General features: G+C 40.0%; 1 protein-coding gene across 1 annotated transcript in view; it reads left to right on the top strand.

Moving 5' to 3' along the window:
* Window positions 1-9,581, top strand: part of LOC133954754 (carbohydrate sulfotransferase 8-like) — a 166,883-nt gene extending 157,302 nt beyond the window's left edge. The window contains exons 3-4 of the mRNA XM_062389239.1: window positions 3,521-3,558; window positions 5,068-9,581. Of these exons, the coding sequence (XP_062245223.1) occupies window positions 3,521-3,558; window positions 5,068-6,180 (1,151 nt within the window). The 3' untranslated portion in view covers window positions 6,181-9,581. The remainder of the gene's footprint in view (window positions 1-3,520; window positions 3,559-5,067) is intronic.
* Window positions 9,582-14,302: the final 4,721 nt, after the last annotated feature.

Below are 14,302 nucleotides of genomic sequence, written 5' to 3'. Positions count from 1 at the left end.
TTGGTGCATTTATTCTTAATATTTTCTTTCATGCTGCTGATATATTTTTTTTCTTTAATACAACAAATGTGTATTCAGCCTCTCAACCAACTTCCAACTTGAACATTCAGTTTTAGACAATCTGTGGGAATAATCTGCATTACTACTGTAGGTTCTACATTTGTGTGGAATTACCAGGACAAATTCCCTTCATCTCACTGGATAAAACATCAAGTCTTAACAATTTATCAGTGTTTCACTGCGCAGCAGTAAAAAATCAATAGCGTAGTTATGCTGAACGGAATTGACAGAGTGTGAAATTGCAATCAAACGGCAACTATTACCCTCGACCAAATAGATACTAAAGAGATAAATGATGTTTACGAATCCCAGTGAAATTCAGTTTGCATTGTTATATACTTGTTTCAGTTATACTCTGTCATGGAAAAAATTTCCCATCATTGAATGTAATTTGTCTCGCTGCTTGAGAGAATATTGCCTTTTCAGAGCCAAAATTCAAACCCAGTTTGAGCGTAAGACGAGATTCATCAAATCAAATCGCAACATGTCCCATTCATTCTCCCAAGATCCTTAACAAAAAACCTCTGTCAGGGCGCTGAGCAGCCCAGGTCAGATGCTGCATCCTCAATCCAATGCAGAGCAAAGGATATGATTACAGATCATATATTCAATGAACTAATTACTCCAGTGCAGTGCCCATTGTAAACCTGCTTGTTTGGAATGGGTTGATTACTTAACCTGTGGAATTTTATACACAGTCGATACAGTGCAGAGTGAGGTCAGAACTCAACTGCCTGGTTTAGCTTAAATGACAATTTTATAGTCAGTGTTTTCATAAAATGAAACTGTATCTGCTTCATTACTGTTCACGCTGGTGGTTTATATGTTTTAAATGATTAAGTGAATCGCTGATATTTTATCATAAATTGCATTTGTCATCTGTTTTTGTTACGCAATAGACAACATTTTCAGAACCAAGTCCACGACTTTTCAAAATAAAAGACAACTTGCCGAACAGGAAGTGATTATATGAATATTGTTGCTTTGACGAACTTCAGCACTGTGTCTGTGTCAGTATGTATATGGAAATACAAATGATCAAAAAGATCTGCCAGTGGTTTTGACCTGATGTTTGACCCAGTTACCGATGAGCTAGTCGAAGAAGTGCTTAAAGACTCAAGGCACACAGTCTGCTACAGAGTGCTGGGTACTTGTTTATTTTTGTTCATATTGAATCTACCATATGTCCAAATCACACCCTCCCTCACTAACTTCCTTCGCTGCCGTGGACCATTTACAATACACATGGCCAGCGTGAAAGAGGAGAAGTTGAGCGGTTAGAGAGGTTTGTGTTTGTGGTATTAGGAGCCAGATATATTGCTTCACACGTTTCTATCATGACGTCTGTCAATGGTTCTGCAGCTTGGCGGATTAAAGGGGGTTTTCGCTCTGCTTGAAGCCGCGACAAAGAATGAGAAAGTGTGATAATACAGACGTGAACAGCTGTGACAAACTCGTAACCAGTCAAAACACCTCTTAGACTCAACCAATTAAACCTTTGGAGATTTCAATTACCACCTTGATGGGGTTTTCAAGATCGATAACAGAGTGTGTATGTTGACATGATGGTCAGAGTTGCTGGTGCGACTCACACCCCCCCCCCCCCCCCCTTATCCCTTCAGAGCAGGAGACACAGAGAGACCTTTTCCTATTGTTAGGTTTGGATGCGTTTCCCTGGCAGTGGCATCTGTCTGCGCTCTGATAAATATTCATGCGTCTCATATGTGCCAAAGTAAACAGATAGCAAAGATGCACATCCTCTACACGAGCCATCATTAGGGTTAGGAGATCAAATAGCAGAGCGGCTCCCAACAAGATTAGAAAATGTCACACGCCACCTCCTTAGCCCGGCCCTCGTCTTATTTCCTCCCCCTCCTCCTCCTCCTCCTCCTCCTCCACCCGATCTTCCTCCAGTGTCTCGTTCAGAAGAATGAAGACAAGATTCAACACACAGAGCCAGACAGCAACGCGGGGCTCTCCAGCGCATACTAATCTAAAACAACACAGCATCTGGGCAACGAGTTTTATTCCCTCCCCACTGAGGCGTGTTAAGTGTTGAGATAGGGCTCTACAGATCTCATCACTTAGGGAAGGTTGTGGCCTGCATCAGCCGCCCTCCCTCCTCCGCCCCGCGTGCAGGTTCCTATCACTTCCACCCTCAGATTGGAAGTGACATGCCACTCAGGCAGTGGTGTCTTTGCTCCCCCCCATCGGCAGCCATGCAGCCCCACTCAGAGCTGTCAGCCTGATTACATATCAGCTGAATGGGGCGGGGGGAGAAGGAAAGGAGATGTCCAGCTGGAGACGGACCACTAAACATGTCGTCTGTCCTCCTGCAGCACATCTGCCCGTACTCATAGCACCTGTCTACAGGGCTGCCACAAACCCAATCCCTCTGCTGCTGCTTCTGCTGCTGTTGCTCTGGAAACTCAGCAACCTGCTCCGTCCTCCTCATCTGTCTTTGTTGCACATGCTGCATCTTTCCCTCTTTCTGCCTTCTTTCTCTTTATCCATCTTTCTTCTGCATGCTGCATGCTGCATCTGACTTTCTGCTGGTCTGAATCTTTCTTAGTATGTTTAATATTTATTTCTTCTTCACCTGTTTATCCTCTTGTCTGTATGTTGCATGTTGCTTCTTTCGTTCCTTCTTTCTTTCTTTCTTTCTTTCTTTCTATTCACCTGTCTCTCCTCTGGTCTGCATCTTTCTTTGGGTCTTTCTTTCATTCCCCTTCATCTGTCTAAATATTTTTTATTCTGGTCTTTCTTTTAAGATGCTTAAGATTGCATTTATTAGTCCCAAACACATGCAAAGGCACACTCATGCAGGTAGGGAAACTTAATCTCTGCTTTTGACCCATCTGGTGAAGGACACACAGAGCAGTGAGCGACCATGTACGGCGCTCGGGGAGCAGATGTTGGGGGAGTAAGGTGCCTTGCTCAGGGGCACTAGACAGGGTAGGGAGACTCTTGGATTTTTGGACAGATCAATACAGGTTCGTCTTTTGTTGTCTCTCCGTGGAGTCGAACCAGAGACGAACCAGAGACCTGCTCTGCCCATAGTCCAAGTTTCTGCCACTAGACCCCGCCTCTCCCCTTTTTGTCTGCATGCAGCATATTGCTTTCTTTCTTCCTCTTCATCTGTCTGTCCTCTTTTTTGATCTGCATCATTCTTTCTTTCTTTCTTTCTTTCTTTCTTTCTTTCTTTCTTTCTTTCTTTCTTTCTTTTGTTGTCGCTCATTACATACAGGTAGACAGAACCACCTGCCTTCTGTCTGTGGACTAGTAAAGCATTAGGGGTTTGCCAGTGAATCAAAAGTTGACATGCTAAGTGAATGGAAGCGTTCAATTACTGGAGCCTGTGATGCATCCGAGACGCTTAACTCTCCTCCACAAGGACACAAGTACATGTTGTTTACTTAAGTGCTGATTTTCTTGTCTCTTTTCCCTTGTCTCTCCCCAGGCATGATGCTTGGAAGCACTCCACGGCAGTCCAGAGAGGTACGTGTTTACTGCTCCCGCTACTGTTATCTATTGCAAAAAGAAGTGATTGTCAGCCGTGTACCTCTCAGCATGTCTGATAGCATCTGTGTAGAGAGGCTGACCTCACGCAGTGAATTCAGCCAGTCAGACTTCAGTGAGTAAACGCTCTCTGTTGAACCAGGCCTTGGTTCCCCGGGGTGTCATCACACTTAGAGTTGTTTTTCTTTAACCTTCCACTGTAGAAGGATTTCTCCCATATTTTTGGGGGGAATTTTCAGTCATTATTAAATTCTACTGTTAAAAGTGGCCTTGATTTCTAAAGAAAATCCACTCGGCTACTGGATAACATCTAACTGCGATCATCACTTCCTGAAAATAATCAGAATAAACTGTTATAGCTGCACGGTGATAATAAACAATTACATGAGGTAAAATGTGTCCTAAATTTCTATGTATATATGTATATGTATGTCTATGTATAAAGTCGTTTACTGGAGATTTGAATCCATAAACTAGGTTTCTATGTCAGACAGGCGTCACATCTACTCCCGTATCTTCTCTCGTCTAACCCCTGCCTGCTCCCGTCTGGGCCTCCATCATCAGCACCAATCAGGAGCTCACATTATCGCGAGCCCTGAAGAACACAGTGTTTGGTGCACAGTTCACTGTCCCATGCTTGCCTTGCTCATTAAACACACTGGGCTTAACAACTCCCTCCTGTTTTTCCCTCCAGATGTCCCTGCAGATGAAAGAATATGGCCATTTAAGTTGGGGGGGGGGGGGTTCACAATGGTCTCATCACCTTGTCCGTTGTAAAATTAAAATTATACATCCAATCCATTGGCTTTATGATTCCATTCCATTATTTAATTGAAATAAAATGTCAGAATGCACGATAGCCTTGGGTGTCATCTGACGATAATCAGACAGTGGATGTTTCCACTTTAGATTCCACATTAAGTGTTGATAGGACATTTATATGATATCACAGCTCAGTTTATTGATAGGTCATGAATGGCATTGGGCAGTTTGTGACATTTGAGTGGAACGAAGTTAGGCTTTTACTGAAGGTGTAGGGAAATAGCACCATCATGTGGTCTGTTTGAGTAATGAATAGACATGCAGGGTACATGTTTTCTCTGGTAATATAGCTCAGGTTCATCAACTTTATTAGGTCAAAGGTATAAATTTGATGTTCTTACACAAACTGAGAGTCCACATTAACGTATTAAAATAATTAATGTTTTTTTTTATCTCGGCTACTGTCTCTTATCATTATTATTAATTTGTTTTACTATTTATACCTATGATAATATATATATGTACTTATATATATATATATATATATCTACGTTCATTTCAAAATCTCTGTTTACCTCCTCATGAGGTGAAAGGGAAATATTATATTCATGTCCTCTGTATTTTAATTTATGTAATCTATTGTATTTTGAATTGCCTATTTTATTATATTTTATATTTTTTTATGTAATCATATATTTTCTTATCTTATCTCATCTTATCTTATAGACTCTTTCTACTCAGGACAGAGAGGGAAGTAAATCTGACAACCATCAAGCAACAGAGGGCGTCTTGTCCAGCCTGGTTCCTCCAATGCAGTTCCCAAACTTTGAGAGTAGCCGACAGACAGCAACCCCTGGGTCTCAAGAACAGGACATAGACCCCCATCATGTCTCCAAAAGACAGCGCAAGCTGCTGAAAACAAGTCCCCAGATCAGTCACACCTCCAAAAATCTTTCCTCATCCTTCACATCTTCCACCTCAGGCTCTTTTTGCCATGAGAGCTGGATAAAGCTTGTCAAACAATTGGAGGATCGCAAGAAACTGATGAAGGAAATATGTGCTAAGTACAAAAGCAGCATCTCCAGGACCATCACACGGCATCATGTGAAATACCTCTTTGTGGAGGACAAGTACAAGTTGTTGTACTGCCAGGTGCCCAAGGCGGGCTGTTCCAACTGGAAGAGGACTCTGATGGTGCTTGCTGGCCAGGCCTACAACACTCAGAGTATTAACCATGATACAGTCCACTATGACCACCGCCTCAAGAAGCTTGACAGCTTTGACCAAAAGGGTATCATGCACCGACTGAAAACGTATACCAAAGTCATGTTTGTCCGAGAACCCTTGGAGAGGATGGTGTCGGCTTATAGGGACAAGTTTGGAAATCCAAACATCTACTACCACTCACTATTTGGGAAACCCATCATCTCCAAGTACAGGGCCAACGCGTCCTTGGAAGCACTAAGGACGGGCAATGGGGTCACATTCAAGGAGTTTGTCCAGTACCTGCTGGACGTCCACAGGCCCGTGGGAATGGACGTCCACTGGGAGCAGGCCAACCAGCTCTGCAACCCTTGTCTCATAGACTACGACTTCATCGGAAAGTTTGAGACCATGTATGAGGAGTCCAACTTTTTCCTGCGATTGATCGGGGCCCCACAGAACCTCACGCTGCCTAGTTTTAAGGACAGGAACCCAACCGAGACGAGAACCTCTACGCAGATCACACAAAATTACTTCTCAGAGGTCAGTATGATGGAGAGACAGCGAGTCTATGACTTCTTCTACATGGACTACTTGATGTTTAACTACTCCAAGCCTTTTAAAGATTTATATTGACTGACTTCCTATAAAGACTCACAGATGAGTTGAACCACAGTTACATTCCACCATGTCTACATCTCTACCATCTAGCTCTACATGGAGGAATCTCTACCCGTCTTTCAATTGTTTCCACATCTGCTCATCCAATCAACTTCAAACTTTGGGGGGGGGGGGTTCTTCTGGATCTAAAGAAGGGCAGTGTGTGCCACGAAGAGTTTTTTGGATGAGTGGTATTCGAGCAAATTGACAAAGATTCCTCCTTTTCTTTCTCTTTTAAATCGAGACACAACCCTCTGAAGATGTCAGGGATGACATCGCCAACGGTCACGTTTTAGCTTGACGGGCAGCGCACAATGATGGTAATGAAGTTCGATCACACAATGACATGGATCTTTGCACCTGACTAGGGAGATCAGAAAAAACAACCATGTAAAATCTGCTGTTTATCCTCATTTAAAAAGATTATATGACAAAGGTTATGTTAATGTGACGTATTAAACACACAAAATTGTGCTGAAATACAAGGTATTTATTCACTGTGTGTGGTGAGATATCATTTGAAATTATAAATGTTATGTTTCTAAAAAAGGTTTCTTGTTGTTTGCAGGCTGTAAATTATGCCTCTCTGTGAGTCAAATAGAAATTGCAAATTAAATTTTGTTTTATTTTATTTGTATAGCGCAACACTACATATATTATCTCAAGGCACTTTACATTGTAAGGGTAGAAACCTTAAGAAGTTACGTAAATATGTTTTAGGGTTTAATTCAACATGGAGCCAGATATTTTCCCATCACATTCTTAAAATTTAACAATATTTCATTAAATAGTAGTTTTGGAGCCCCTACACTTTAAGAGTAACGACACCCCAACATGTTAGATTATGCTTTCATTAGTTTTTGATTTACCTCAGATGAGGCTCATGTATTGATGGACTCCCCCAATCACCCTCAACCCCCATGTACATGCAAACAGTTTCTCTTTTATTTTGAAATATTTGCACTTACAATTTGACTTACAGTAAGTTGGCCATCAGCATACCTCTATGTATCGATACCTAATAATACAGATATTTCTTGTAACTGGTTTTACTAAACGTAAAGTGTAACAGAAATGAAAACACTTTAAAAGAGTAAAGAGTATAAATCTTGAAAATGTGTACAGTGCTGCCCACTGGGAAGCTTTGTGCACCTATTGTAGCATTTTTGTACTTTGTCGGTTAGGTTTGTGCTTTAGTCTAACACATTCACTGCTGTAAGACCTCCCCAGCCCCATCACTACTAGTATTTACATGGGTTGTCATATGCAGGACAGCCAGGTACTCACAGGGTACAACATGTTGCTGCCAATCATCTCTTAATATCTTTTAGTACAACAGATCAATTACTTTCTGTTGACAGCATTGGCAACCAAAATGAAATGACGCAAAAACAGGGGTTTATATTTGGTGTGAAATATAAACTAGTGAAATAATAATAAAGAGAGTGGCCAAACCTCTCCATGGTTCATACCACACACTCTCCAGACAGCTCCAACTTACAGATCTCACACTCATTCCCTCTGTACGTATCACATCTCTTCTACTTCACTATGAACGCTTTTTTCTGACACTACTATGTACAATTGTATAATGGGCATTCAGATGACTGTATATTTTTCTATGTATTTCTAAAATATACATATATATATATGAATATATATTCAGTGCTTCTTGGTGAAGGTCTGTTTATTTCCTTTTTGATGTCACTGTTCTTTCAATAATACCACTATAGAGTTTTGTGTAACTGAAGAGTTTCTTTCCAAAATAAAATATCCACTACCTAAAAACCGGCACATCCCAGAGAAGTCAAATGACTGAATACAATACGTGGTACCGTTAAAACTGCAGAAGATTATTAAATATGATGGATTATAGTTACCACTGGTTGCTCTGGAGGTAGCCAACCTTTTCTTTTTAATGTAAATGGATATATATAATTTTGGAAAATAGCTCTTTTATTACTTATCCCTGAACTGTTTGGTATCTCAATAGAATAGATGACCCTGTACAGATGAGCTGCATTCCACCTAGTTACTCAACCTGGCTAACGACACCGTTGCCAATAGCAACACCACTATGTGCGTATGTGTTTGTGTGTGTGTGCGTGTGTGTGTGTGAGTATGTGCAATACTGAATACGCTGTTTAGACGCTTTACAATCTTTTTTCCCCACATCTTTTGGAAGCATACAGTATATATATATATGTATATATATATATATATATATGTATATATATATACACTTTGCAGGTATGGTATCCTGTTTCTAATGTTGCTAAACTGGTATATTCCCAGCACACCACCCACCTGTGAACTACTTTCTCAAGCTCTGACTGTAGCAGGTCAGACCACACTGTGATCACACACAATGTGCACTGCAAACTGCAAAAAGACTGGCAATTCTTATAGGTCCTAAGCCTTCAAACTAAAATATTGTTCAATTTGGCTTCTCTATACATCTCTTTATGTATGGATGTATGTAAGCTACTTTTACAGATGAAGAGGATCATTTAATATGAAAGAAGAATCAGAACTATTCAAAAGACTAAATATGTACTGTACAGTATAATATACTGAGCGCACACTTTAGTCTAGGTGTCTCCAAATAAAAGTTGCGTTTAAATCTTCTTGATTAAATGTGATGCCAAAAGAAAGAATTGAAATACCATGAATGCAAAAAATAATAAGATAAAACAGCTACATTAAACTGGGTACAGATATTATAGATATTATTAGAATGTAAAGATGACTTCAATCTGCTGTGATGCTGGGAAAAACCTACAGCATGGCTGGTCTCCAATAAAGCAGTCACTAAGCTTCACCACTCACCTAAAATGTGTTTTATGTAACAAAATACTTTATAGAGTGGTTTTGTTTGCCTATGAGTAAAGGGAAATTTACATCATTTAAATCTATACATGCTATAATCAACTTTTGAAGACCTCTAAGAATTCTGGTGGTATAGCCCTTTTATGGTGATGGATATTGTATGAACTTTGTCAGTATAGTGCGTTGGCTTTTGCAATCCCAAAATAGTTTCGGTTGTGGTCAGATTATAGCTAATATTACTGGCCGAAACAGCTTATGCATAATGATGAGTATTGCTCCTGCAAACACGACGTAATTCGCTGCCCCTCAGCTAATTAAGCTTTCTTGGTATGTGGGTGTATGGACAGATTTATCAAAAGCATAATTACTGTAACAAGTGAATGTATAACTGTTAATCATTGGTGCAAAAGTGTATAAAAACATGATCTTAAGCCCTTTGCCTTATTTTACACTGCCAATCAAATGGTGTATTTCAGGAAGACATTCTTCAGGTGGTTATTGTTTCTGGCTGATGAGTGTCTACTAATAAACTGTCTTTAGCATTTTCAGTCAGGTCATGTCTCTTTTCTTCTTTTCATGTGTTTAGTTTGCATATGTGTACATAAGACTCAACTTTAGCTTATTGTGGCTAAGCACAGTATGAGGCTGGTGTTTATGTATTTTATTTATATATATATATAAAATTTATTATAGATCTCAAACTATTGAACATGTATGCATTTTGACATGATCATGGTACTTTGTAAAATTTTGGGGGAATCCCCAAAGTGGTAACTATCACCCTGACGGACACATTAATGTTCTAAACAGCAGCCAGTGGCCGAGGTTAAGGGCCGACCAATTATCAACCTGGGCAAATATCAGGGCCTATATTTGCAGTTTTTTGGATTATCTGTATCTGTAATTTATTTATCTGATTGCCAATAATATTAATACAATCTAAAGTTCGCTACTTTTGGTCAGGTACAGCCACCTTTCTCTGTCTATGGTCACCAGCCTGTGGTCTCGAGCAATGTCCCACCTATCAACACTGAAGGCCACTGAAGTGATACACACCAACGCAGAGGAACGCATCTCGGAGTGGAGCGACTTTAGTGCCGGAGTGGAGCTGTGTTTCAAAGGCAGAGCTGCTGTTCTGCTGCATGTTGCTGTTAACAAGCTGTTAACATGAAGCAGCTTGGTGGAAGAAGGGGGTAACAAACAGTTAAAATACAGAGTTTCTCTCTGGTCCACTGCTGCACAATGATCAGAGGGTTGGTTTGTACCATGCTGGAGTTTCCTGTGTCTTCCTCCAAACTCCTGCTGACCTCCTCTCACTTTAACAAATAAACACCAACACTCATCACAAGTTATTAGGACCTGATCAGTACAGGAAGTTTACTTCCTGTACAGGAAGTTTACTTCAGTACAGGAAGTTTACTTCCTGTACTGATCACTTGAACATCAGGTGATGTTCAAGTGATTGTTTGATTCGCTCCAGGCCGTGTTGTACAGGCCATGCTCAGTACAACACGGCCTGTACTTTAAAACAGCCAAGACTCTGTGTTCAAGTGACATGAGCGATCCAGATTCATGTGATAGCAAAGTCAACAAGTTAATTCGCTGATTTATAATTCATTCAGCCAACTAGCAAATAAAAATCATAGTTTATAATGTTATATCTTTTTACTAGTTTAAAATATCAGTTATCGATCTCCTTGATAATCCCTCGGCCCTGAAAAAAGATGGTTACCATCAATCCATACATATACATATATATATGACCTTACTAGAAGTTGGTGATCAAAGGTCAAGATCACAGTTACCTAACAACACCAATTATTGAATCTTGAACACATAATCTTAAGAACGCATCAAGATAATCATTTTCAAATGTGTTCACTTACTCTAAAATGTATAAACTATATAAAGGAAATTCTTTATATATTTGACCAGTTTTCATTTGGACCCAAAAATTAACTGATTAGATTTCAGGTCAAAGTAAATACAATATTATTTTCTATTACATAATTCATAGTTGTATATTTTATTTCTCTCAATTTTGTTGGCAAAATTCAAACTGGCACTTTATATCGAATTGGTAAATCCCACCAATTTGTAAATTGGCAAATGCCACCAATTCTCTTAAATCATTTATACATGCAAGAACACCTAAGAACAAATCTGTTCATATGAGAGGTTTTTGCATGAGTCCCATTGTCTGCTAATCCATTTCACAGATGTCAACATATTTCACAAAATAAGAGCCAATGTGGCATCTGCCTGCACAGAACAGAAAATGATCTATTCGCATTGAAACAGTTGATAACAGAGAGTGAAGAAGGACTTGAACATAAGTTTACTGAGCAATCTCCATGCATCATTAAATATGAACTCAACGTCAATTGCCAATACATTCAAAAATTTAGATAAATTTACACAAGCTGCTCCGACAAAATCGGAATGGGGAATAAGATTCATGCATGACATGTCATGATCAGGTACATGTTGTGATTAATGTAGACACACACACACACACACACGCACACACACAGAAGGGCAGCAGTTCACCTAGGATGCCGTGATGGAACTGCAATGTGATGATGGTTGATCCAAGTGTAAGTGGTGTATTAGGTGGAACTCTGAAAAATTAGGGTGATCATTGAAGGTTCATCCTATGGGGAGCATAACAATAACAAGAAGACTGCTAGTGGTGAGCTTAATGAACCACATGTGAGGATACAATGGCCTCAATCCACTTCCCAGCCCTGTTCAACCTGCTTGAATTTTCACTAAGAGCTTGAGCTATCACTTAGCTGTACTGAGTAGCTGACAATTTAACGGTCAAAGCTACACATTGCAGGTTTATTTGCTGACTGCCCCAAATGGCAGCAATGGGTAAGTCTAAAATGGCATCATAAAAAGATCACATAAAACATGGCATCATTAGTCGGTAGCAGTGAGCTAAACACTCCACATTTATTCTCAGCAACCGGTCAATGGGATTTTCTATCAAGAGCTATGACCAGGATGATAGAGCAAAATAACTCATGTTGGCAAGACAAGCTCCCAGTTATCTCACTACCTAGAGAATGGTGTTTATTTTGCTTTCAAAGGGAGAAAATATCCTCTGTCTTATGTTCTTTCACTCTTATCTGTCAGCATTCTGTCGTGTTCTGTATTTGCCAGCTGTGATTTTGTGGAAATTGCATTTCTGGGGTGAAGGCAACCTTCTGTCCGTCTCACCTACTTGTATTTCATGCAGCATCCAACATTTCCCAGGATGGCTTTCTAAAAATCCCTTCTGTCATAGTTATGCAGGAGAGAAGGGAGATATTACAATAGATTCACATCTTACAATTGTGCAGTTTCATTTTGAACTAGAATGGCTCTCAGATATACTCAGATATATCTCTGCTAAGGCAGAGCAAGTTCTGTCAATTTCATAAAGCCTTTTCACCTTTGCCATTTGTTTTTAATTCACCTAGAATTACGCTTTTGTCTGAGCCTTGGAGGCGCTCTACTGGCCAACAATGATCTACTGTCGAGGATCTTTATAACAATTCATAGATACCTAGGAACAGTCATGAAGCTCAGCGCACTTTCAGTCAGGAAGACTTAACCTGCTTATTGATCAGCTGATTGTTGGCGTTCCTAAATGGCCAAATCAGTCTCTTTCAGCCAGTCCTTCAGCGGCTGTCAAACTTTAAATCCCTTCTCCTCTCTTTCGCTGTCAGCCGTCATTCAGTGCAAAACCCTCCTCCACCAAAATTTCCTCCAGTCTTTAGCAGAATCGTCATCACCTCATCCGAATCCCCAACCTCAACCAATCGTATGTATAATCCTGTATCGTGTATGGCAGCCGATCAGGGGTCACGATGTTGGATCCGGATTAAGGATTGGTTGATGGATTGCGGATTGTGGCAGTATCTGTTCATGGTGGCAGCTCATCGCGGAGTGAATTCAACTAGACTGCCTGACACAGTATACCTATTACGCACGGCACTTCTGTCCATCCTGAGAGAGGCATTCCTCACATGGCGCTCTTCTTGAGGTTTCTACATTTTCCCCTGTTCATTGTTTTTTTGCGCGTAGCTTTTCCTTACTCTTGTAGAGAATTAAGGACAGAGGATGTCTCACCTGGTGAAGCCGTATGGGACAAATGTTTGTGAATATGGGCCATTCAAACAATTTGATTGACTAATTGAACCAACACCAGTGTCTAGCTTTGGGGGGGGTGGGTTCCTGTTCTACGCCCTGCTTCACCTCCCTTCTAATCCAGATTGATTATCACACAAGGGTCTAAAATACCAAAGACTATAACATTCACATTATTTCTGTGCGCTTGTTGTCAAATAAACATAGTTAAATCCTGAATCAAGTCTCTCCTGATTGAAATAGTGCCCCTCATCCAGCCAGTATGCCAATTGTGCTGCCGGGAAAATTATGAAAACCGTGTAACTAAATTCCTGTATCTGCAAGTGCTGGAAATGGATCAAAACCATTTAATAAATTCAGACACAAAACAGCCATGTTTAGAAAATTGGTAAACAACATATGGAGACTATCTTGACACACAAAAGCCAGTGAGGGGTCTCCTAGGACTAAGACTAAGTATTTCATATATAGCAATTTCCAAAAAATTAACATCAGAACAATTGTTCCAAGTCCCAGATTCAGCAGAGAGACGGTTGTCCAGTCCATCAATTGGTCCAGAAAGGATCCGACACAGACATTAATATGATATAATTTACTTCCACTGGAGATGTAAGACAGTGTGCATGAAGCTGATTTCTATGATTCTACCAGTTCGTCCTGATAGAAAGCAATTTCCAACTGCAAGCTTTTGAAAATAAAAGATTATACTAATTAAATTAATAGTATGTTAATGCCTGGTGTTTTTCTAAAAATAAAATGATTCACAATATGTTAAGATTTCTCCCACTGGCTCCTTTACTTTTGCTCTTCACCATTTTCCCTTCCACAGATCACATACATTTAACTTCTACTATCATGAGCATTATTGTCACATAAACTTTTTCAGGCAGCAGCTCAACGTGTCAAGAAACTTAATAAAACATCAAAACAATTTTTTACAGCCATTGAGTTTAACTCGTTAATATTTCAAAACAAAGAGCTACAGATAGAAAACTGCTCCACTGCAGGATCTGCAATATACTGGTCGATAAACATTTCACCAACAAGATCAGACACAAGCTACAGTATCCTCAAGTAATACAGGTATTGCAGGTAAAACTAAATCTTTAACTGCACAATAAGCAGGAGAGTC

The sequence above is a fragment of the Platichthys flesus genome, chromosome 1, assembly GCF_949316205.1.
Source record: "Platichthys flesus chromosome 1, fPlaFle2.1, whole genome shotgun sequence".
Taxonomy (NCBI): Eukaryota; Metazoa; Chordata; class Actinopteri; order Pleuronectiformes; family Pleuronectidae; genus Platichthys; species Platichthys flesus.
This window is presented reverse-complemented; position numbering and strand designations above follow the sequence as displayed.